This window comes from Scardinius erythrophthalmus (assembly GCF_964197995.2).
Source record: "Scardinius erythrophthalmus genome assembly, chromosome: 20".
Taxonomy (NCBI): domain Eukaryota; kingdom Metazoa; phylum Chordata; class Actinopteri; order Cypriniformes; family Leuciscidae; genus Scardinius; species Scardinius erythrophthalmus.
The window spans coordinates 18,941,896-18,966,321 of NC_138240.1; the positions used below are offsets into that span (position 1 = coordinate 18,941,896).

The 24,426-nt window shown below is 38.9% G+C and overlaps 1 protein-coding gene across 2 annotated transcripts in view; it reads left to right on the forward strand.

The window, feature by feature from the left end:
* The window catches only part of hmcn2 (hemicentin 2), a 95,831-nt gene that overhangs the window by 41,403 nt on the left and 30,002 nt on the right, over window positions 1-24,426 (forward strand). For both annotated transcript variants that reach the window (XM_081349185.1, XM_081349186.1), the window contains exons 26-52: window positions 1,419-1,616; window positions 3,232-3,362; window positions 3,884-4,031; window positions 4,248-4,374; window positions 4,462-4,619; window positions 5,530-5,808; window positions 5,882-6,024; window positions 6,866-7,016; window positions 7,093-7,326; window positions 8,765-8,878; window positions 9,004-9,191; window positions 9,367-9,463; window positions 11,409-11,570; window positions 11,661-11,774; window positions 11,861-12,057; window positions 15,079-15,160; window positions 15,283-15,414; window positions 15,510-15,653; window positions 15,769-15,928; window positions 16,514-16,638; window positions 16,718-16,901; window positions 17,028-17,125; window positions 17,543-17,821; window positions 17,966-18,159; window positions 18,265-18,346; window positions 23,716-23,852; window positions 23,932-24,073. In XM_081349185.1, coding sequence (XP_081205311.1) covers window positions 1,419-1,616; window positions 3,232-3,362; window positions 3,884-4,031; window positions 4,248-4,374; window positions 4,462-4,619; window positions 5,530-5,808; window positions 5,882-6,024; window positions 6,866-7,016; window positions 7,093-7,326; window positions 8,765-8,878; window positions 9,004-9,191; window positions 9,367-9,463; window positions 11,409-11,570; window positions 11,661-11,774; window positions 11,861-12,057; window positions 15,079-15,160; window positions 15,283-15,414; window positions 15,510-15,653; window positions 15,769-15,928; window positions 16,514-16,638; window positions 16,718-16,901; window positions 17,028-17,125; window positions 17,543-17,821; window positions 17,966-18,159; window positions 18,265-18,346; window positions 23,716-23,852; window positions 23,932-24,073 — 4,200 coding nt within the window. The remainder of the gene's footprint in view (window positions 1-1,418; window positions 1,617-3,231; window positions 3,363-3,883; window positions 4,032-4,247; window positions 4,375-4,461; window positions 4,620-5,529; window positions 5,809-5,881; window positions 6,025-6,865; window positions 7,017-7,092; window positions 7,327-8,764; window positions 8,879-9,003; window positions 9,192-9,366; window positions 9,464-11,408; window positions 11,571-11,660; window positions 11,775-11,860; window positions 12,058-15,078; window positions 15,161-15,282; window positions 15,415-15,509; window positions 15,654-15,768; window positions 15,929-16,513; window positions 16,639-16,717; window positions 16,902-17,027; window positions 17,126-17,542; window positions 17,822-17,965; window positions 18,160-18,264; window positions 18,347-23,715; window positions 23,853-23,931; window positions 24,074-24,426) is intronic.

Genomic DNA, 24,426 nt, shown 5'->3' on the forward strand with positions numbered 1-24,426 from the left:
GCTGCCTGTCCCCTGAACACACTGTAAAAAAACGCGGTCTCTGTAGACACCCCAGGCTCCACAAACGGCAACAAAAACAAACTGGGCTAACACGCACCACGAAACATAACAAACTGTTCCAGCCAATAATCGATAAGAAGGATTTGGATTTGGGGTTGGGGTTTGGGGGGTTAGTGTGCGGATAAGGAGGAGGGAGGGTCTAGCTAGCCTCCGTTTTGTTTGACAATACTTTAAACGTCAACAAGAAGTGACGTCACCCAACATCACTTAGAGCACCTTTAAACTCTCGGTTAGTTTTAGTGTAGGTGGTACATACATTTCAAACACGATAGAGATTTAACCTTTTAGTGTCACTTACTGGACACTTCATTTGTGAAATGCTGCGATTCGCACGGCAACCAATGTTGCCAGATTCAAGTTCATCAGATAAAACTGAACGCTCTTTTAGCCATTCACTCGAAGGTGAATTCACTTTGAAGGTGTTGTGAAACGTGCAAGCATTGTAATGTATTTTTTCAGAAATGTTGTCACCAGCACGGTTTTCCAATGAGCCTGTGTTGTCCATACAATGAAAGTCAATAGGGACCAAAACTACACTGACTTTCATTGTATAAACAGATAAACACTGATACATTCTTCAATGTTTATTCTTGTAAGTGTCACAGAAGAAAGTAAGTCACACTTGTTTGGAATGACACCGTTGTGGAATGAAGACTTTTTGGGTGAACTATCCCATTAAGTCTAAAAGTCCAAACATGTCCAAATACTTTTGGACCTCTTTTTTTCTTACTATATTCCTTCCGCCATTTTATAGACTCTACATGTCACATGGAAGAGTTTCATCTAAAGTGCTCTGCGTGAAACCAAACACAAGTAACCACTTCTCAGTGTCTGTCATTTCTGCTTAAATGGCTTTTGAGGAGGTTTAAGACATGACTGTAAAACAAGTACAAGGTCAAGAGCCCCTGCCCCCTGCACCGTCACTTAAAGCTAAACCTAGTAAAGTTCATAACACATCTGTTAAAGGGGTCTTGGAGGCTGATAGGACCTCATTGGTGTGTTTAAACTACTCCCCTTACTGTTGTCCTGAAGTCTCTAGACTTTTGTCTTTGAGCTATAAATCTTGTGTTCCCTATGCTTGATCAGTTCTCTTCTGGCACGGTGTCTGGCATCTTCACTCAGGGTGTTTCACCTTGAAGTACAGTTTGACAGGACACTGAAATTTTCTGGCATCCTTTGTTTCTGCTCTTTGTTGTCTTGCTGTCAGATGGATGGATATCTGGTCTTATTTTTAAGCTCTGACGAGCCGTGTTTTCAGTGTGTGTGGGGAATTCTGATTCTGATCGATGTCTTCTCTTTCACACAGTTTCTCTCTGTCTCTCTCAATTGCTCTTTTTTTGTTGTCATCCCTTGGCTAGGGTCTCCTGCTCCTAGGGTGCGATGGTTCAAAAATGGCCTGGAGATCCATATGGAGCGATCGGAGCACGGTGTGTCTCTGGGTGATGATGGCTCTTTGGTGATTGGCTCAGCTTCAGCCAGTCACAGTGGAGACTTCAAGTGTGTGGCCACTAATGAAGCAGGATCAGTGGAGAGGAAGACCAGGCTGAAGGTCAATGGTGAGATACTTGCAGCATTTCCAGTGGCCAATAGCTTTATAATAAATTTGAAATGAATATCTATTTAGTCTTATTTAGATCGTTGATTCCCAATAAGAGCTACATGGAGCACTCCTGTCACAGGACAAAAATAATCTACTGCAAATTCTAAATATAAAATCCACATTTAAAAACATTATAATATATATAAATATATTATTTATATTATAAAATGTTATTTATAAAATTATAAATAATAAGTTTATACTAATTAATAATAGATTAACAAATTATATTGATTAGATTTTATATATAATTTAATATATTTTTGATATTTTTTTTCAATATTAAAAATTATTATGTAATTGTATAATCTTTTTTTTACAGATTTTTTTTAAAACTTTGAATGATTAAAAATTATGAAACTGGAGTTTTTTTTTTGAGTAAAAAAACGTGTGTAATGCAATTTGTTTTACAAATTTGTCTGTATGACAGTCTTTTTCTCTTTAAAGAGTTAGTTTACCCACAAATGAAAATTATCCCATGATTTCAAACCCTCAAGCCATCCTAAGAGTAGATGACTTTCTTCTTCCAGATGAACACAATCGGAGATATATTAAATAATGCCCTGGCTCTTCCAAGCTTTATAATGGCAGTGAATACAGGATGGAACTTTGAAGCCCAAAAAAGTGCATCCATCCATCATAAAAGTGCTCCACACGGCTCCGGGGTTTAATAAAGGCCTTCTGAAGTGAAGCGTTTGTGTAAGAAAAATAAAATATCCATATTTAAAACTTTCTAAGCTAAAATAACTAGCTTACGACAAACGTCCGTACGCATCGATTTACTGCGCAAGAGTAACTCCTTGACCTGACGCATGACGTATTGACAGAATGCGGAATCGCAGACGACAGAGCAAAATAAAACACCTGTCATGAATTAGAGGTCTAAAAAGAGAATTTTTAAAGAGAAATGTTGGAGGATTTTGATATGATAGAAGAAGAGCTTGATATTGTTACCCAGCCCTATTTGTTTGAACTGCGAGAGGCGTCAAAGCTTACGATACTCCTACATCGCATCAGGGGTTAATCTTTTGGCATAAATCGACTTGCAAAGGCCGTCTGCCTGAAGCTAGTTATTTTTGCTTATAAAGTTTTTAAAATGGATATTTTTCATACACAAACGCATCGCTTGACTTCAGAAGGCCTTTATTAACCCCCGGAGCCGTGTGGATATCATTTATGATGGATGGATGTTTTTTTTTGGGCTTCAAAATTTCATCCTCTATTCACTGCCATTATAATGCTTGGAAGAGCCAGGTCATTATTTAATTGATCTCCGACTGTATTCGTCTGAAAGAAGAAAGTCATGTACACCTAGGATGGCTTGAGAGTGAGTAAATCATGGGGTAATTTTCATTTTTGGGTGAACTATCCCTTTAATAATATTCATGATAATTCTAAATATATCCGGTATAATATATGTAGGAGCTAATTGAAACATATTTCTGGTTTTAGAGTAGGTACTTACAGTAGATTTATTTGAAGGTCTTTCATTGCTTGATTACATGCCTAATTAATTATATTAATGATGGATTAAATTATAATGAATGATTTCTGTGTCTACACAAACCTAGTTCCTCCAGAGATCCAAGACGATGGTCAGGATTTGAATCTGACGGTCACACTGAAGCAGCCCCTGACACTGGGATGTGATGCTTTCGGCACCCCAAACCCAACCATTATCTGGACTAAAGATAACAGACCTGTAGGTTTCCTCTTGTAGGGGGATTTTTCATAAACATTTCGTTATATAAATATGTAGTCATTTTATCTGACCACAGAATGCCACAAGTGAACAATCAAAATTAAAGGGATAGTTTCCCCGAAAAAGACAATTTTGTCATCATTCACCCACCATCATGTTGTTCCAAATATGTATGAGCTTTTTTCTTCTGCTGAACACAAAAAAAGTTATTTTGAAGAATGTTGGTATGTAACCAGACAGCTGACGGTAGTAGTATAGAAAATAAAGTAGGAAAAAAAATACCATGGAAATCAATGGCAATCATCAACTGTCTGGTTACCATAGTTCTTCAAGATATCTTCTTTTGTGTTCAACAGAAAAAAGAAGCGTTATTTTGTTTAGTTTAGTTTTGTTTTTCAATGCAAACGAATGACTCTCCTCCAGTGTGCTGCTGGTAGCATAGTTCCACCTTGTGGCCATGAAATTCATCACAAGTCTTGGCCGCTGCTCTTGTAAATCAATTACCCGCTCTGTGCTTCTAGGTACTGGAGACCCCAGGGGTGTATCTGCAGAATGGAAAAAGGCTTTTAAAGATTTATCGTGTTCAGCATGATCATGCTGGCCGCTTTTCCTGCACTGCCCAGAACTCTGCTGGGGAAGCCAGGAAGGAGTATACTATTGAAGTACAAGGTGAAAAATAGATAGACAGGCATTGTAATTTAAAGTAACCTTGAGATAAATAAAACAAAGTGTTGTTAGGCAAAATAATAGACTTTGTTTTTGTCTTTAACTTGTAACATTTGACTCCCTTTATTGTTTTTTTGGGGTTTTTCCAATGCTGTTAGAATGACCTTAGAGTTACTCTGCCCTGTAGTTGATTTCTCATTTCTTGTTATGTATTTTTAGCTCCACCAGCAATTTCAGGTTCCTCAGGAGTGCAGGAACTGACCGTCATGGCGGGGCAGGAAGTGGACATGCAGTGCAGAGTTAGCGGCCGTCCACTGCCTACAGTGGAGTGGAGTCACGATGGAGAGTGAGTCAATGACACACACACTCACATGCTCCTCTTTCCCAGCTTCTATGCTAATGTGTGCTTGTATATACCCTCCCTCTCTCTCAGGGTTTTATCCCGTAATGGAGACCCTCATGTGGAGTTTCTGGAGAAGGGGCAGGTGTTGAGGGTGAAGTCTGTCAGGCCGAGGGATCGTGGCCTGTATCAGTGTGTGGCCAGTAACAACGCTGGGACTCAGACACGGCAGTTCAGGCTGAATGTACAAGGTAAACGGTAGGGATGGGAATCATAAGTAATTGAACGGTTTCCTACAAGTTTCTATCAACGATTCTTTTATTATGTAATTAATTATTACAAGCCTTAAAGGTCCCCTGAAATAAAACATTTTTTAGCTTTTAGTATGAATATGTTAGCCTTAAGGTTATGAACAAGCTGGTGTGTTCCAGAACAATGACAAAATTTGCATTTAGGAGATATAAGCGTTCAAAACTTAAAGTCTCTCATTTCCGCTAAAATGGACAGAGAATCGTCCCTTGCGCGTGCTATGAGGGGAATGACAACACAAGAGGCGGCATTTTTTAATATACAGTCGAAACACAATACCGTTGCAACACAATTTGTTTTGTCTTGTGACAAAAGAGCCACATGCTGAGAAGCAAGAACAAGATCTGCTGTATGTCCTCCATTGTTGTTTACTGTGTGGGTTTCTTCTTCTTCCACACCTATCAAGTAAGGGTACTGTTGGCAGATCAGGGTTTACCGTCCCGAATCGTACTGTAGCCTACTGTACTGTACCGCTTGGTGGAAACAATCCATAAAAAGAACTGAATCATAAGAGTCATTTATTCAAGAATCAGACTACACTGGTCATGCTGTATGTTTTTTTTTTTTTACTAAAAAGACCTGAATCAAGACCCGAGTCATTTAAGGATTGGAGTACACTGGTCATGCTGTGTGTTAAAAAAAAAAAAAAAAACTCTCATAAGAGTAATTTGTTCAAGAATCAGAATACACTGGTTGGGCTCTATTATTATTATTATATGTATTTTTTTGATTCACTAAAAAGAGCCATTTCTTTATTTAGGAAATTTTTGTCCTCATTGTTTTCAAAACACCCACCTTGTCCTTATTATCCTCATTATCCTCCATTCTAATCACTATTCTGTTTTTTCACAGCTGCTCCCATGATTCGTGACTCTGGTGAGAGTTCGGAGGTGACTGTAGTTCTGGGCTTCCCTGCTGTTCTTCATTGTGAAGTTGAGGGGATCCCACTTCCCACTATCACTTGGCTAAAGGACAACCAGCCCATTGTGTCCAGCCCTCAATTCACATACACACAGGGTGGACAGTTTTTGCGTGTGGCTGCGGCCCGTGGTGACGATGCTGGCGCCTACACCTGCCGAGCAACCAACCCGGCTGGAACAGCACACAGACACCACACACTAAGAATTATGGGTAGGTAGGCATGGAACTCATGGCTGAATGTGGTTTGTTTTTGTCAGAGATTAATGCTGTGCCATTTCCTCAGTACCTCCACAGATAGAGGGGGATTCTACGACTCTCAGCTTTGGCAGAAGAGAAGAGAAAGTGAGAATTAATGGGACATTGATCTTGTCATGCCTGGCCAAAGGATTTCCAGAACCTGTCACACAATGGTTCAAAGATGGACAGGTCCGTATATCTGTTTAGTATCTCTCAGGTTCTTCCATACTAGCTCTTTTTAGACCACACTGCATAATAGTGAATATGATATTTCTTTTATTCAGCTGTTAATGAACAAACAAAAAGATAATATTGAGTCACTTACTTTTTGTTCCTCCAACTAAAATAGTTCCAAATGAATTTAAAGCAGAATCAACTGTTGTGCATCTCTGAACAACAAACAGTAGTGGGTCCAAAACAAATCAGCAATTTTGAATGAATTGGTTTAATTAATAATTAAAAAAGACTTAAAATAAAATGCAGCTCATACCTGTTGCTTTCAAAGACTTGAACTCCATTAAATCTGCATATAGCGCAGGAATTGAAGATCGGATTTATATCCGTTTTGTGAAAACACATTTATGTGACCAGGTGTAAATGGAATCGTTTTGATAAATCAGATAGCTATCCGATCTGAGAAAACGCATGAAGTGGCCAGGTGTAAACAGCCCCTCAGTGACTCACTCTAAAGACAGTCCCTTGTCACCACCTACTGGCGTATTGATGTAACTGCACAAAGAGTCCATGAAAAATCTCCACCACTAATTCACAGACTGAGAGTGCTGTTGGACTGTACACATCGAAAAGCCACCCATCAAGTCAAAGGGTTTTTCTTTGTTTTCTTCTCTGGTTAGTTGTTCTTTGGTAAAAACTGATTCAAGAAATGAATCAAATAATTAAAAAATTCCACAGCAGCTCATGTCCAGGGAGGGGCTGGGCCTGAAATCGCACCAGGGGTCTTCTAATCAGCTTTTGAGGAATAATGAATGAAATAGTCATGAAAAAACACTCTCTTATTCATGTTCCACAGCTATTGAATGGGAATACACACACCGGTCTGAGAGTGAACAGTCACATGCTTCACTTCGAGAATGCCATGCTATCCCATGAGGGCCAGTACACATGTGTGGTTACCAATTCTGCTGGAGAGGATAAGAGAGACTTCCATCTCACTATACAGGGTGAGTGCAATTATACACAGATACACAGTTTTTTGATTATTTAAGATTTTCATGTTTGTTTCTCAAACCTCCTCAGTTCCTCCAATCTTTCATCGGGTAATAAATGGTGCTGCTGGTTTCTCACTGGGAGAAAGAGAGGGGGATGAAGAGGACCTTGATGGCACTGAAGGGATGGTTGAAAGACGGGAGGTGGTCCTGGGACACTCCATCAGTCTGTCCTGCGAGAGCAATGCCATTCCTCCTCCTCGACTAAGTTGGTACAGACAAGGCCGGCAACTCACCAGCTCAGATGGAGTTGTGCTTTTACCTGGTGAGTGGAGTGAAACGTTCCTTTTGTACGAAGTGTCAGTATATAAGGTTTTATTTAATTCAGACAGCATGTTTTAGACATGAAATAGAGTATTAATACAACTTCTATATCCTATTTTATATTTATTTGATGAAAAACAGTAAAAACAGCAATACTGGGAAATATGATAACAATTTAAAATATTTTTTTTCTTTCTGTTTATATATATTTTTAAATTATTTAATTTATTCCTGTGATGTCAAAGCTGAATTTTCAACAGTCATAACTCCAGTCTTCAGTGTCACATGATCCTTCAGAAATGATTGGCTGCGTCCGAAATCGCATACTCTCTTGAGTAGGTACTTATTTATAAAATTATATTTATGCATTATATATATATAATTATATTACTAAAAAAATGATGTTCTATATAATATGAGTGTGTGTAGTATGAATGTAATCTGGACGTACTACATTCGCCATGTTGTCATTATCATGTGACCTACCAGCGTCAGTAACGTCGCTTCACTGCCATTCATAAATCCTCTCCCGTGGCCTCATGGGATGGTAAAGTGTTTATCGTATCCACACTTCAGAATCTCGCTGGAAGAAGGAGGTCATCCGTCATAATCTTTTATGAGTACTGTGAATTCGGACTTCTTTTGTCACACACTTTTTTTACACCGACTATATAGTAGGGAAGTATGCAATTTCGGATGCAGCCATTCTAATATGCTGATAAATTTTCTATTATTATAAATTTCCTATTATTATCGTCAATGTTGAAACAGTTGTGCTGATTAATATTTTTGTGGCAACCATGATAGTTTTTTCAGGATTCTTTTTTGAATACAAAGTTCAAAAGATCTGCATTTATTTGATATATAAAGTCTTTGTTGTTACTTGCTACTTTGATTAATTTAATTCATTCTTGCTTAATAAAAGTATTAATTTCTTTCAAAAAAAGAACAAAATCTTACTGACCCTGCATTTTTTATTTTGTTTCTATATATATTTATGTTGGTATTAGTATGTCACACTAACGTGTAAAACAAAAACAACAACTTGGTATTACCATCTTAACACCATGGTTATTTTTAGTTATACTAGTTAAAAACAGACTATGCAATCCATCTTGGTCTTAAAGATGAAAACATTGGCTGTAATGATGCATGCAAAGTTGAGGAATCAAATGAAAGCGTCTTTAATAATAAATCCAACAGAAACACATAGGAGAACTTCAGGAAGAAAAACACAACCATGCTACCATAAACAATACAGAACAAGGAACTAAGAAGAACTCAGGGCTTATATTCAACTGGGTAATCAACGTAGAAACAGAACAGGTGTGGGGAACTAATTAGCAACCATGGAAACAAACCAGTGGCGGGAAAATGAGAATATAATATATACAGTATATAAAGTATTTTTGTTTGTTTGTTTGTGTGTTCCTCTTCAGGAGGGCATGTCCTGCAGATCCCACGAGTACAGATTGAGGATGCTGGGAAATACACCTGCCAGGCTGTGAATGAAGCTGGAGAAGACAAAATGCATTATGACCTGGAGGTGTTGGGTAAGGAAGTAAATCCAACAGATAGATCTCTATGGCATTCAAATATATGAGCATCATTTGTTAGCTTTATTAATAATCAGAATGAATGATCTTCATAAACATGACTCTTTGTGCATTTTACGCAGTTCCTCCTGTGATTGATGGTCAGACTGACGAGTTTATGCAGGAAGTGGATGCCGTGGTCAACACCACTGTATCACTACGGTGTGATGTCACAGGAAACCCCACTCCAGCTGTTTCTTGGCTGAAGGATGGTCTGCCCCTCTACAGCAGCCCTCACCATCAGATACTTGAGGATGGGAAACTGCTGGAGGTGATGTTAATGAGCCCAGTTTTATCCCAATTCTCCCCTTTTTCAACATAATATCAGGGAATTATGTCTGTATGTGCATTTAAATTGATCATAAATGAATCTTACATGGTTAATTAAAAGATTTTGCTGCTTTGATACAAGACATCTTGTATAACTCACCTGTGCTTTTCTTTAGATACTGAATGTACAAGTGTCAGATGCAGCCAGTTATCAGTGTTTGGCGGAGAATAAGGCTGGAGCTGTCGAGAGACTCTACAGCTTGTCTATTCAAGGTAGGAGCAATTGACGGAGTTCCCACAGTCATGAAAAATCAGGGAATTTTGATTTTCAGCCCTGAAAGTTTCATAGAAATTAATAAAATCTTACAGTCCTGCAAACATAATGGAAATGTAATTAATAATGAATTATATTCTGCTCTAAAATATTTTATAGGCTAAATATTTGAATTACCCAACATAAAAATTCATCACCTTCATCACCATCAGCAGTTTCCCATCTTCTAGTACAGGGGTGCAAACTCAGGGGCCGTTTACACAACATTTTCAAATAAAACTTAAAACTTTTTATGCGTTTTGGCCATTCATTTACACAACGGCGTTTATGGGCCGGAAAATACAAACTTTTGAAAACTGGTTTCAAAGTGCAGGTTTTTGAAAACGATACCATTATCTTCTCAGTGTAAACTACAAAAACAGGAATGTGAGTAAACAGTGATGTCATGCACATGCGTATTACGTGGTCAGACTATAAGTGCGTAGTGTTCCTTTGCTATTGGTATGAAAACGTTTTCTCTCAAATATTTTTTTTTTCTCTCATAAAATGCTTTTTTGCTATCAGTGTGATAACTTTTTCTCTCAAACTTTTTTTTCTCTCTCAGATCATTTATTTTCTTGCATGTAATAAAGACACAATTCTCTCTCCATAGCATGCACTGCTTCAAGTCAGCCTCCGATCGGTCTGTGCTGCATGAAGTCGAACAAGCCTTTTAGCTTCAACTCTAATTAAATACACCTGATCCAGCTAATTAAGTCCTTCAGGCTTATTTGAAAACACTAGGGCTGGCTTCGAAATCGCCCTCTATTCCCTCATTCACTATTTCCTACATTACTCCACTAATGAAGTCCACTTGAAGGAGTGAATGGAAGGGCTGCTGCATTTGCATAGTGTGTGCCTGCTTCTTAATAATCATTTGCAACTTAGCAAACTGGCTGTTCCAGTAGAAAAAAAAAATAAAAAATAATAATAATAATAAAAAAAAAAAAAAAAAAAAAATATATATATATATATATTTTTTTTTTTAATGCTTTATTGTCAACAGCAGCTAGCATGTACAGTGCCATATCTCATATAACCAAAAAATATTTGACATGCCTCAACAAGGAACAAGGGAGAAAAAAAAAAAAATAAATAATAATAATAATAATAAAAAAGAGACGAGAGGGTACATAATCATCAGTTTACAAACAGATATACGTTTTACATATAACAATTCCATAGGATATGACAATGCAATTTAAATACAGAAAATTTACTTTGCAGGTCAGCACCATTCATTATATTTTATTTTTTATATTATGTGAAAATGTTAAAGGAGGAGCATAAATTAATCGTTTTAATTGCTTTACTATTTTTAGATTTTGACATTGCATCTACATACATTTTAATCTCCTTTTCAAGCACCATAAAAAGAGGTTTGCCTTTTGTAACCATTTTATGAATGTGAAATTTACATAAAAATAAAATAAAATTTATAATAAAACCAACATCCTTTAAAGAGCGATCCTTGATATAATAACCCAAAATCACGTTAAATGAAAAGATTTATCTTGAACTCTGTCCTGGAAACTAGCATGTATAAACAATTAAACAAAAATATTTAATAATCAATTAAAAAGGATTTTTTACCTGTATGATATTACGCTGTACCCACTGTTTGGAAAATGGATGGATGGATGATTCAGCTGAGGGCACCATCTTCTGGTGAGATGCTGGAAATATGTGTGATGCGCAAGACTCTCACAATGCATTATGGGTATTCTCTAGCCATATTTATATATGAAAATTTCATCTTTTAAAAATATTTTAAATGGCAGTATAAATTGTGGTTGTATACTGTACAGTCTATCATCCTTATCTGTTCATGCAACACCAAATAATGTAATACATTATTAAAAATACATACATATGTAGCATAAATAATTTTTATTTTAATGTTAGTTCCACCAAGGATTGTGGGCCGCCGTGAGGAAGATATGAGCGTGGTGGAGGGTCACATGATCTCTCTGCTGTGTGATGTGCAGTCATACCCACCTGCTGACATCATCTGGACCAAAGATGGGCAGGTGCTGGAGTTCACCACTGGCATCCACATACTGCCAGGTGATATGCAGTCTAAATGTAACTCTCTGTGTTTTTAACAATGCTTCATGAAGCATGTATTTATGTAATGTGCCATCATCCTGTCCAAAGGTGGTCAGATGCTGCAGCTTCCCAGGGCTGGACAGCAGGATGCTGGCCAATATGTATGTACAGCCACAAACTCAGCTGGACAAGACCAAAAGAGCATTCTCCTTACGGTTTATGGTTAGTGGTTTATAGGCTTTTTAGTTAATTAATTGCTTCAGTAGATTACTATAGCAATGAACACTTTTTGATTTGGCCCTTTCTAGCCCTGCCTACACTGGTGCCACGTATTGAATCAGAATCAGAGGTTATGACACCTCAGGTCGGGTCATCGCTTATTCTGCGTTGTAAAGCCAATGGTGTCCCTGAACCAGAGGTCACATGGTATCGTAATGGACTTCAGCTGGCTTCTGGAAATGGTTTGAGGATAGAGCGCCAGCAGCTAGAGATAGTTGGTGTACAGGTAAGAAAGCACTGAGAAAACTCATGTTTTATAAGAGACTACAATATATAGACAACTTTAAATGCATATACAGTTATATAGCATATACGGGCCATTCTACAGAATTGGTGCAAAGTCAGAGTTGGAAACATCTTGAAATTTTTTTGTTTTTTCCCACAAATTTTGCATGTATGCAAATTGTATAATATCCAAGGTATGCTTTTCTAGTAATTGTGCAGTTAATTCTCATATTGTATTTTCAGAAAATGCTGGAATATTTTCCTTCTCCCCAAATTTGTCACTACCGAAACACAATATTAAATAATTTATTAAGAAGGCTTATAATGACCTATTAAGATTTTGTTTACATCTACCTTATAAATATATATTTTTTCTATTTTTAAAAAACATTTTTACTGGTTAAATCAATAAAGATTATAATTTTAATAATATTTTAAGTGTGATTTATAAGATTTGTTGTATTTTGAACCCAATCTTTCTTTGTAGAAGGCATAAAGTTTATCGTACTGATTTCAAAGTTAAGGATTCATTAGTATTAATATGCATTGAACCAAACACTATCATAACATCTTAGTTGATAATTCAATATACTTTATTTTTGACAAAACATCCCATGTTACGGTAGTGACTGCACATTTTTGGTAGTGACAGTAATGTTTTGGTAGTGACCACAATAATTAGTTTGCCATGGCTGAATCAGACTGTCCACATTTTATGTTAATATAAATAAATAACTATGATGCACATATGCAGTCAGTACATATAGCAGACACACATCTGACAGTAAATATCTTATAAGAACACCTAGAGCTATTCTATATTTTGGGTCTTGAGGTGCAAGTGAGAAGAGGTATGCTCATAGATTTTTCTTCCTAAAAAAACAACAACTTACAATGTAGACTCAGAACCACTTTGTTTTATTTTCACATTTTCAACATTTTGTTTATGAGTCATTCAGATAAATCTCCAGAACCACTGAACTCTGTGTGTGTGTGTGTGTGTGTGTGTGTGTGTGTGTGTGTGTGTGTGTGTGTGTGTGTGTGTGTGTGTGTGTGTGTGTGTTTACATAATACATTAATTTCAGAATAATTTTCCTCATTCAGATAAATCTCCAGAACCACTGAACTGTGTGTGTGTGTGTGTGTGTGTGTGTGTGTGTGTGTGTGTGTGTGTGTGTGTGTGTGTGTGTGTGTGTGTGTGTGTACTGGTGTCTGATCACCCTCACTGGAAGTGCTAGGTGGTGTGGAAGCCCTGCAAAATGTCTCCATCTCTTTTTGTCTTTTCACCATCATCCTGTGTCTTTTCTGTCTTTTCCTCCATGCTTTTCTGACATGTCTTTGCTCCCTGTCAGATAATTCACTGAGACTCTTCAACTTTCCTTCTTCCCTTCGTTTCTTATTTCTTTCATTTTCTTTCCTTAAGTATTCCTCGTACTTCACTGGGTCTTCCCTCAACCTTTGTTTGTATTCTCTCTGTCTCTCTGTTGTAGTTTTTCTATTTTTTTTAGGCATGTTGGTGTTTTATGTCATTCTCCTTGCCAAGTTAATCATAGAAATTAACATTACTGACAACAACCTTACACCTAAGCTAGTATCATGGACTGCAACCTTAAGTAATTGTAACCTCATCACATTACAGAATTTTAACAGAATATTGCATTCTAAAACACTACTAAAACATACTACAGTAGTAATTATTTGCATAACTGTACTAAAATGTAGTTTATTCCTCCAAATAAAGGATTATGTGTTCCCTTTTGTCACTACCAAAACAATGTCACAACCGAAACTTCAAGAAAATGTTTCGGTTGTGACTGTTTTGGTAGTGACAATTTTAGATAACTTTTGAGCCTAGCTCGAAGATGCTAATCAGCACATGGTTAGCCATCACTGGTCAGAACAGTTGAACACATATAACAACTAAATTTTATGGAATAACATCCCAAAAAAAATTCTCAATAGCAGAAAAAATGAGTTTGGTAGTGACATTCCTTAAAGTTACACACAGATTTTTAGACTTTAGAACACATTTACCTCAAAATGATGGGATCAATCTACTCACCATATAGCACATGAGAGAGAGGGACACAGGAATATTTCCTGATCAAAAATGTAGGAGTGTGGTTAAAATCAGTCTCAGCCAATGGACTACAACATTCACTGTTTTGGTAGTGACATGAAAATGTGGGACATGTTTTTTTAGATAAAGTTTCATGATTTAAAAATAAAATATAAAATAAATATTTTTTTTAACTTCATTTTTAAAAAAAAAATATATATATTTTTTTTAAAACAAGAATGGAAAAATTTGCAAAAAATTATTCAATATCATTTTCACAAGTTGAAATTTAGGGGTTAGGGTTTGGGACAGCCACCTCCTAATTGAAAGTAGCCCATAAATTATGATTTTATATATATAAAGCTTACTGATATCTTAAATATTATTGTGGGTTTCAATAGATAATTGAAGGATCTTAGTAAACATCTAAGATTTTAATAATTAAATGCTTTTCAAATGTGTTTTTTGGATGAGGGACAGCAGTTTGCACCAATTCTGTAGAATGGCCCATACACTACCATCCAAAAGTTTTTTTTTCCTTTTTGATATAAATTTTGTATTCATGAACAATTCACATCTACAATGTCAGGAGATTTGTATCGCAAATCTTTTTTTTTTTTTTTTTTTTTTTTTTTTACATTCTTGATAAGTCATGAAAGAATCAGTCATGAATGAATCCTGAAAAAAGTTTCCTGCTTTCAATGTTGATAATAGTAAGAAATGTTTCTTGAGCAGCAAATCAGCATATTAGATTGATTTCTGAAGGATTGTTTGACTCTGAAGACTGGAGTAATTGCTAATATATTTAAAAAAATTACAATAGTGAAATAATATTTAAAAACATTACTGTTCTTACTATTGAACTTTTGAATGATGGTGTGACTTTAAGTGTAAATATATGTGGTATAAGTGGTTGATTTATAATTAATGCTTTGTTGACATGGTTTCTGACTTTTTCTTTAGGTGGCTGATGGCGGGGTGTACTCCTGTAAGGTGTCCAACATTGCGGGTCAAGTAGAGCGCACCTTTAGAGTCACAGTCCATGGTGAGTCCTAAAAACCCAGCATAACTGCAACCTTTATGTAAATATTCCCTGTTTGCTTATGCATAACAACAGTTACAGGTGCTGTAAGCAATTTCAGATGTTTTGCTAACTTTCATTTTTAGTGCCTCCTGTGATGGAGGGCCCTCTTCATGAGACCCTCACTCAGAACTTGGGCTCCCACATCACCCTCATCTGTGAGGCCTCTGGCGTACCTTTACCAAGCATTGCTTGGCTGAAAGATGGCTCTCCTATTGGTCAGTTAAATACCACACACATTTAGATGTCAGTGTGTTGTTAGTGTGCTTTTATTTATGTTGCTGCTGTTTTTGTTGTTTGTTTCTATGTGTAGAAAGCAGTTTGCAATGGAATTGGTCACTGAGAGGAAACAGACTGGAGTTAGGCCCTCTGCAGCTTTCTCATGCTGGCACTTACACCTGCATCGCCAAAAACAGTGAAGGGCAGACACAAAAAGACTACTCACTTACTATATATGGTAAAACTGCCTTAATCAATAATCTCTGTTTCAAATAATCTCAGTCTTGTTTCTTGATTCACACTGTGTGTGATATGTAAAACTCTAAATAACCAAATGTATTTGGCACCATCAGCGTCACCCACCATTGTAGATTCTGGTCACCCATCAGAGGTCAGTGCACCTGTTGGGGAGGAACTGACTCTTGAATGTCGGGTGATGGGTAAACCGACTCCCAAAGTGAGCTGGCTGAAGAATGGAAAGACTCTTGAGAATGGACAAACAGAGCATATAGAGTAAGACTCTTAAACTGATTCATTAATCTCTTCATTTTTATAATATAATATAATATAATATAATAATGTATAAAAAGTATTTACTGTATATAAAGAGGATATAGAGTAACTCTCACACAGAGTTATTGATATATTTCTTTTTTTATAAATATAAAAATAAGGAATTCATTTTAAAAAATCTAAAAGAAAGAAATAATTAAATTGTTTAATTACACTTTTCTTACACCTTTCACTCTGATTGTTAATCTTATATATTATTTGTTTTGTTTAAAAAAAATCTAAAATAGAAAAAAATAACTAGTGGGACTTTTTGATCCCAGTGTATAATGTAATGTAATGTCATATGATATAATAAAATAGTTTAATTAATATCCGAAAAATGTATCTTTATAAAAACTAATTACATTTTTCAATTCTTACATCTTATATGCTTACATGCTTATAATATTATTTGCTTAGAACAATTATTTGTATTTTTCTATTAGATTGTACTTAAATCAATAGGTTGTATAAATAATAAAACAATGTTTGTTTTATGATTCACAGTAGCACTAACTGATTTGCTGATGTGTGCTTGTATTTCAGTATCTCTCCAGATGGCAGCACTCTAACACTTCTGAATATAAAACCAGAGGACTCAGGAACATACACCTGCCTGGCTGTCAGCTCCGCTGGCCAAGAGAGCAAAATCTATGCCTTGTTTGTATTGGGTGAGAGCAGTTGTCTTTGTATAGTTTATTGTGCACAACACAAATCTGTGAATTGATTTCCATATTTTGTGCACTATAGTTCCTCCCTCCATAAGTGGGGAGACCAGCGTCCCCCGTGAGGTGCACACCACCCAGCACAGTGTGGTCACACTGGAGTGCAAAGCCACCGGGACTCCCCAGCCTCAAATCAGCTGGCTGAGGGACGGTCATCCTTTACTCCTATCACCACGCATACGCCTGCTCTCTGCAGATTCTGTTCTTAGGTCAGTTTTGCAAACAGAATAAAGACAATGCTGTGATTTCTGATATTTTCATTAGTTTTTTTATTCATCTGATATTTTCATTAGTTACATTAGTTTTACATGTCCTTTATCCTTGTGTCGGCACAGGATTGCATCGGTGCAGCTGTCTGATTCTGGCATCTACACTTGTGTGGCACGTAGCCGAGCTGGATTAGCTGAACTCAACTTTGACCTCCAAGTGCAAGGTAGATCAGGAAATCTTTTTATTGAGAAATAATTGAGAAATATAAATAATATAAATAAAATGAATAAAGAAACAACTTAATCACAATAAACACTTTAAAGTCACCATGAAATCAAAATGGACATTCTTATTTGTTATGAAATAGTGCAATTTTTATTATAAATCATTTATCCGTGCACATCATTAGTTTATGTGCCCTCATTATCTTTCATCAGAATGACTTCCCTTCCCTCTAGCGTCTCACACATGAGATCGCAGCAAAAGCATACAACAACGATCCAATCAATATTCAAAATCATGTCCTGTTTTTCTTATATATCACTCAGATTTGAGTAACAATAGGGAAAAAGACGATCACAACTTCCATTTGGCAATTAGCTACATGTTTTTAGCCATTGCTGTTTGTCTCCCTCATCAGCTCCCCCTGCTGTTGAGCGCACAGAGCCAACTGAGCAGGTGGCCGTAGTCCAGGGCTCTTCGGTAACACTGACCTGTGAAGCCCGTGGTGTGCCCCCTCCTACTTTGTTGTGGATGAAAGATGGCCAACCTCTCTCACTGCACCGCAATCTTCTCCTCGATGGACAGGAAACCCGCTTCCTGCTCTCTGATGTGGGTCCCAGTGATGGAGGCCTCTACAGCTGTGTGGCAAGCAACCAGGCAGGAAGCAGTACCAAGACTTTCAACCTGACTGTCCTAGGTATTTGCAATCGAAAGGATGTATGAATGTAAACATGAGAGACTAGAGAAGGTTTTTGGGTCCAAAACAATAATACTTTTCAGAGCAAAAATACATAAAATCTGATGTAAGCATTAAATCTGATTATTTATTTGCACATATTAGAGCCCCCCAAGATATCCGGCTCTTCATCCCCTGAGGAGCAGCTGGTTGCAGTGGACAGTGTGCTGGAGCTGGAGTGTATCGCTACCGGTCTCCCCCCTCCTACCCTCAGCTGGCTGAAAGATGGGCGTCCACTACAGGACAACATGGCAATAATAGAGAGAGATGGGCAGCTACTCAGAATCAACAAAGTCCAGGTGCTTTGAATTTAAGGCTAATTCAAAATGAAAGTGTTTAGCTTGTTTTGCATTTGTGTGTGGCTTTGTGATTGTGCCAATATGTTCTGTCATGTTTTGGAATAGGTAGAGGACGCAGGTCTGTATACCTGTCTTGCTAGTAGCCCAGCGGGAGAGGATGGTAGAAACCACTGGGTGCGCGTACAGCGTGAGTAAAATGTTTTTTTTTTTAAGCACGAAATAGATTACAATTTGTATGCATTACAAGAATAATATGGTGGAAAAAATACAATTAATTTAAGATATTGTTACATTTATAGTTTGTTTTTGCTCTCTTTTTCCTGTTCTGTTCATGTCTGTGTATCTAGGTTAGCTTTCCAGTTTGCTAATTAATTCAGTTCTCCTCCGTTCCCTGCCTGTTTGTTTCTATGGTTTCTTACTGATGTGAGTATTCTGTTCAGGTGTGTCTCGTTAATTTACTTATCATCTCCTTTGTTTGCCCTCATGTGTTTAAGCCCCCTGTTTGAGTCTGAGAACGGGTGGCTCTGGGACGGCCTCCGTGGCCGTGGATGGGTAAAATTCCCATGGCCATTTCTGGGAGAATGGGCTGCTCTAGGATGGCCCCCGTGGCCTTGTCTGGGAGAGCTGGTGGCTCTGGGATGGCTTCCGTGGCCATTTCTAGGAGAACAGGCGGCTCTGGGACGGCCTCTGTGGCCATGGACGGGTAGCTCCCCCAAAAGCCATGGCCATCATTGTCAGAGTTGCCCAACTCTTTGGGCTTAGCTCTGGGGCTGGAGCGCACTCAGAGACTGGAGCCGACACTGGAGCGGACTCAGGGGCCTTCCCCGAGCCATCCGCTCTCTCAGACACGGCCACAGGAATTTTTCTCAGTGGAACGGACACACTCAAACAGGGGTCTTAAATACATGAAGGCAAAAAAGGAGCTGATGAGTAAATTAACAAGAACAGAACCACCTGAACAGAACACTCAAATTAATCAGAAACCATTGAAACAAACAGACAGGGAACGGAGGAAAACTGAACTAATTAACAAACTGGAAAGCTAACCTAGAAACACAGACATGAACAAAACAGGAAAAACAGAGCAAAAACTGTCTGGTATGGCAACTCTACTGTCCAGCAGAGGTTGCAGCTAGACAGGATAGTTAATACAGCCTCAAAAATCATTGGCTGCAAACTCTCCCCCATCTGTGAGATCTACGAGGCCCGTATTCACCGGAAAGGCCTTAAGATCCTACAAGATGATACTCACCCTGCCAACTCCCTTTTCTCCATACTCCCATCCGGGAGAAGGATGAGAGCTATTAAGACAAAAAAAAACGCTTCCTCAACAGCACATACTGCAGAGCCATTAAATCTCTAAACAGCTCTCAACCCCTGAACCAGTCCCTTATGGAAAAAGGTTCTCTTAACGAGTCTGCATAATTTGCACATTTCTTTATAATGATTTTATTATACCTTTTTATATGTTTTATGCCAACCATACTAGTGTTACTTTATCTATTTATTCTGTATCCCTATGCAAATTGTCACTTCTACCTGACATTAGTCACTATAGCCTCCTGGACTGTCATCCAGGTATGTGGTGAGCGGTGTGTTTCCTTTATTTTTATCTGCCTGTGTCAAGTGTCATCCCGTGCAGGATAACGTTTGTGTATATATTTGCTCTATGTTTGTGGTTGTATCTTGTTGATGTCCTGTTATGAGCACACTGAAGCAAAAACCTAACAACTTGCACCGAGTTGTATGGCAATAAAGTATTGAATATGAATCTGAACAAACTCAAAATGTGACTGATACACTGCAGTTTTGAAGTCAGTAAGATTTTTTTTTTTTTTTTTAGGACATTAATACTGTTATTCAGCAAGGATGCATTAAATTGATCAAAAGTGACAGTAAAGACATTTACATGTTACAAAATTTACATTTTAATCAATGCTGTTCTTTTGAACTTTCTATTCATCAAATAACCCTGAAAATAAGTCATAAACAGTTCCCATGGAAATATTAAGCAGGCATTTTCAACATTGATAATAATAAGAAATGTTTCTTGAGCATCAAATCAGCATATTAGAATGATCCAAGCTAGTGTGTGGTGGGCGTTCTGGCGCAATATGGCTGCAGTCGCATCATCCAGGTAGATGCTACACATTGCTTATACACAGTAGCACGGCATAATATGCAATGGTCGTTCCCGTTATTTCAGGGAACCAAGGTTACGTTAGTTAGTGGAGCATTCCCTTTCAATTCGGTTCACTTGTATTGTATCCGAGATTTTCTCTGTACGCTATGGGGAACGGATGCAAAATGCCATGTTACCAGCACAGAACAGAAGCCGTCCTGTGAGGCCGTAATCCGGGGACAGTCAGTGAGAAGGGGCAAAGACTTAGAATGTCCAGAAATGGCAGGCTCAGGTTCGGTGACCGGAGTCTAAAGATATTGCTATCTTAGAAAAACCCCTGTGGGTGAAGCCTGGTCTAGGTCGACAGAACCCGTGCCTAAATGGCTGGGACGTCCAGGTTGTAGAACCCGAACGGAGAGGACCATCTGGCTGTTGCACAGATGTCGGCCATGGATATTCCACTTGACCATGCCCAAGAGGAGGCCATTCCTCTGGTGGAGTGGCCCCTTACTCCAGTGGGGCACTGCAAGTCCAGGGATGTTTAGGTTAGTGCTATCACATCCACTAATCATTGGGACAGTCTCTGCTTCGTACCTGACAGCCGTTTAGAGCGGCCTCCAAGGCACACAATTAGCTGCTCCGATTGCCTGAATTGGGTGGAGCGCTCAATGTACACCCTAGGGGCCCGTACCGTGCATAATGGGTGTGGTGTCTGATCACCCTGAGGGTGAGGGGAGAGCAGAGAGCAATGTAACCTATGCTCTAAAGGGCGTGGAGAGCACTTTAGGTACATAGCTTCACCTCAAACTCGTTAGGCCCAAACTCGAGGCCGGAAGCATCCACTGAGAGAGCCTGCAGGTCACCAATTTGCTTGACTGCTTCAGCAGGAGAGCGGTCTTAAGTAAAAGAGGCCTAAGTTTGGCTGTCGTGAGTGGCCATCCAACATCTCCTGAAGAAAAGAGAGAATGGACTCAATCTCACAGGATATGGGGTCGATAAGCCGGGCTGAGCTGCAGCTGGAAAATATGGCCCAATTTTATCTTTAGAGGACCCTGGTAAAAGCCTGGTAGAAGGTTCCCTAGTGCCCGTGTTCATGACTCTCCGGGTGGAGGCTTGGAGGCTCTCGTCATGTGGCTATAGGTGGAGATTGACCCTTTCACTTGGGAAAGGAGGTCTCTTCTCGGAGTGATCGGCCATGGTGCGTCAGACAGCAGCTGGACCATTCTCTGGAACCACGGCTGATTCTGTCAGAGTGGTGCCACAAGTAAGACCGAGCATCTGTCCTCCCTGATTCGTCTGATGACCTGAGGGAGCAGTGCTACTGGAGGGAAGGCGTAGAGGCGCAAAAAGAATATTGGGCAGTTGGTATTCTCTTCAGACGCGAAGAGATCCACTTCCGCCTGGACGAAAATGCTCCAAATCATGTAGACCATCAGGGGCTGGAGTCTCCATTCCCCTGGGGGCGGTCCATCCCGGGACAGAATATCTGCTCCCATGTTCATGGAGCCCAGCACATGCAAAGCTCGTATTGAGCGGAGATTGTCCTGTGCCCACAGCAGTACCAGTCTGTTAAAAAAATGGGACCTGAGACCGCCCTGGAGATTTATATAGGCTACGACTGTTACATTGTCCGAACGGACCAGGACATGGTGCCCCCTGAGCTCCTGCTGAAAACCCTTGAAAGCCAGGAGCTCTGCCATCATCTCCAGGCCAGCTCGACATGGGCTTTGTCCATTTCTAATCGTCGAGGTAATTCAGGATGCAAACTCCCCTCTGTCTTAGTGGGGAGAGAGATGCATCAACTCATTTCATAAAGGTGCATGGAGCTAGAAACAGTCTGAATGGTAGGACTGTATATTGGTAAGCCACACCTTGAACGCAAATCAGTTAACATTCTAAAAGGCTGTCTCATGAGGGCACAATTCAGACATCTCAGATCGAGGGTGGGCCTGAGGCCGCCATCCTTCTTGGGGATGAGAAGTAGTGCCTGGAAAAACCTGACTCGCTGCATTGCATTGGAATTTTCTCCATGGCATTTTCATCTGTGCTCTGAGGACATGAGAATTGTTGTCTGGGACCAAAGTGTGCATCACGCTCATGAAACAGGGTTGGTCTGTGAGCGAATTGGAGCAGGTAACCTCATTCTATTATCCCCAAAATTCAACTCGACACTGGCCTGCCAAGTATTAAGTTTAAGTATTACAGGCTGCGTCTCGCACTGAGGCATGAGAACAACGAATTGTACAGCATTGAGAAGAGGATGAATGATCTTTTTGTGAGAAGAGGTTTGGGCGCGTAACTGGTAGGGCGGGCCCAGAACCAGCAGCAAACACAACGTCTCCAGCACGCAGAACTGAAGAGGGGACTGGGAGAACAGGCACGCTTTGAGGGTGGTCCGCCCTCGATGAGACTTAACCCTTTCCTCCTCTATCCTCAAGCATCAGGACTGCTTCGGCTACACAGGGTCCAGCTCTTGGTTGGGGCGAGGCCCTTGACGCTTCAGAAATGGGTAGCGTTTGGCCGAGCGGAGCCTTGACTTCTGGCTCCACTTTCGGCTGGGGCTGGATGGGCACTGAGGCTGGCCTGGGACGCTGCTGAGTCACGGTTCGCGAGCACAGCAAGGCGAGACTCGTACTCTCGCAGTGAGAGCGCTCGTTTTTGAACGTGGCTTGCAGTGGGCGCGGCCCCGAAAAGATGCTATTTTAGAGAGAAATGTGAACGCAACGAGGCGAGACTTGCAGTGAGAGTGCCCGTCTTTGATGAACACGGCTTGGAATGGACACGGCCCCAGCCAGAAACATGCTCAGATGTGTGGCATTTTTGAAACAAACACCGGTGAAAAAAGATTTTTTAGGAAATAATTATGCTCTCTTAGACTCACCTGATAGCCGTAGAGGAAGAGCGTCATCAGAGTCAGCAAGGAGATGTGTATTCGTGCAAAAGGCGATAAAATCTGACTAGGTGGCCATTTCTGTGTGTCTTAAATATGTAGTCAGCCCCACCCATTCTGAAAGGCCAATTGTCTGTGAAATTCACAGATGTGAAACAATCAGTTTCCCATAGTGTACAGAGAAAACCTCTGACACAATGCTAGTGAACCATATTGAAAGGGAACCGTTATTTAAAATGGTATTATTTATTGATGTTACTGTTTTAACTGTTTGTTTGTTTGTTTGTTTGTTTGTTTGTTTGTTTGTTTGTTTGTTTTGACATGAGACACAATTTTTAATAGTAGCTTATATTCTTTGAAAACAAATCTTAATATATTTGCCCAAGTTTTGCTTGCCAAGTACATTTTATTGTTTTAATTGTTGTTTAAATATTTTTACTTAAGAAATACAAATAACAAGACTGACTGCTGATTAAGATTTTTTTTTTCAGTGCAGACTAGAACTAACAAGGCTGAATCATTTGTTTTGTCTGATCACTTTCAGTTCCACCCACTCTTCTTGGCTCTAATGACATCAGAACTGTATCGGTTCCAGCCAAAGGTCAATTGACACTGGAATGTCAAACCGACAGTGACCCTCTACCAGAGATTGAGTGGTACAAGGATGATGTCAAACTACAGGTGAGAGCAAATAAATGTACATCCTGGATGTATTTATAACTACTACATCACATTAATCTTCCTTTTCTGTCTCTCTCAGTTGGGAGGTCGAATTCAGTCCATTGCTGGTGGACAGTATCTGGAAATTCAAGATGTCCGGACTCATGATAGTGGACAGTACAGCTGTGTGGTCACCAACATCGCTGGAAGCACCAGTCTATTCTTCACTGTAGAGATTCTCTGTAAGTTTGTGCCACTCACACTCATGATGTACCAAGCACATATGAACGATTAAAAAAAATAAAAAGCATATACACTACCGTTCAAAAGATTGGGTAAGATTAAAATAAATAAAAAAATTTGGAAATGTATTTATTCAGTCAGGGCGCATTAAATTTATCAAAAGTCACAGTAAAAGATTTCTGTTTCAAATAAACAGTTTCATGAGTTTCATTTCAACAAAAAATATTAAGCAACACTACTGGTTTCAACATTGCTAATAATAAGAAATCAGTGAATAATAATAAGTTGGTGAGATTTTTTTGATGTTTTTGAAAGAAATCTCTTAGGCTGCATTTATTTGATGTAAAAAGAA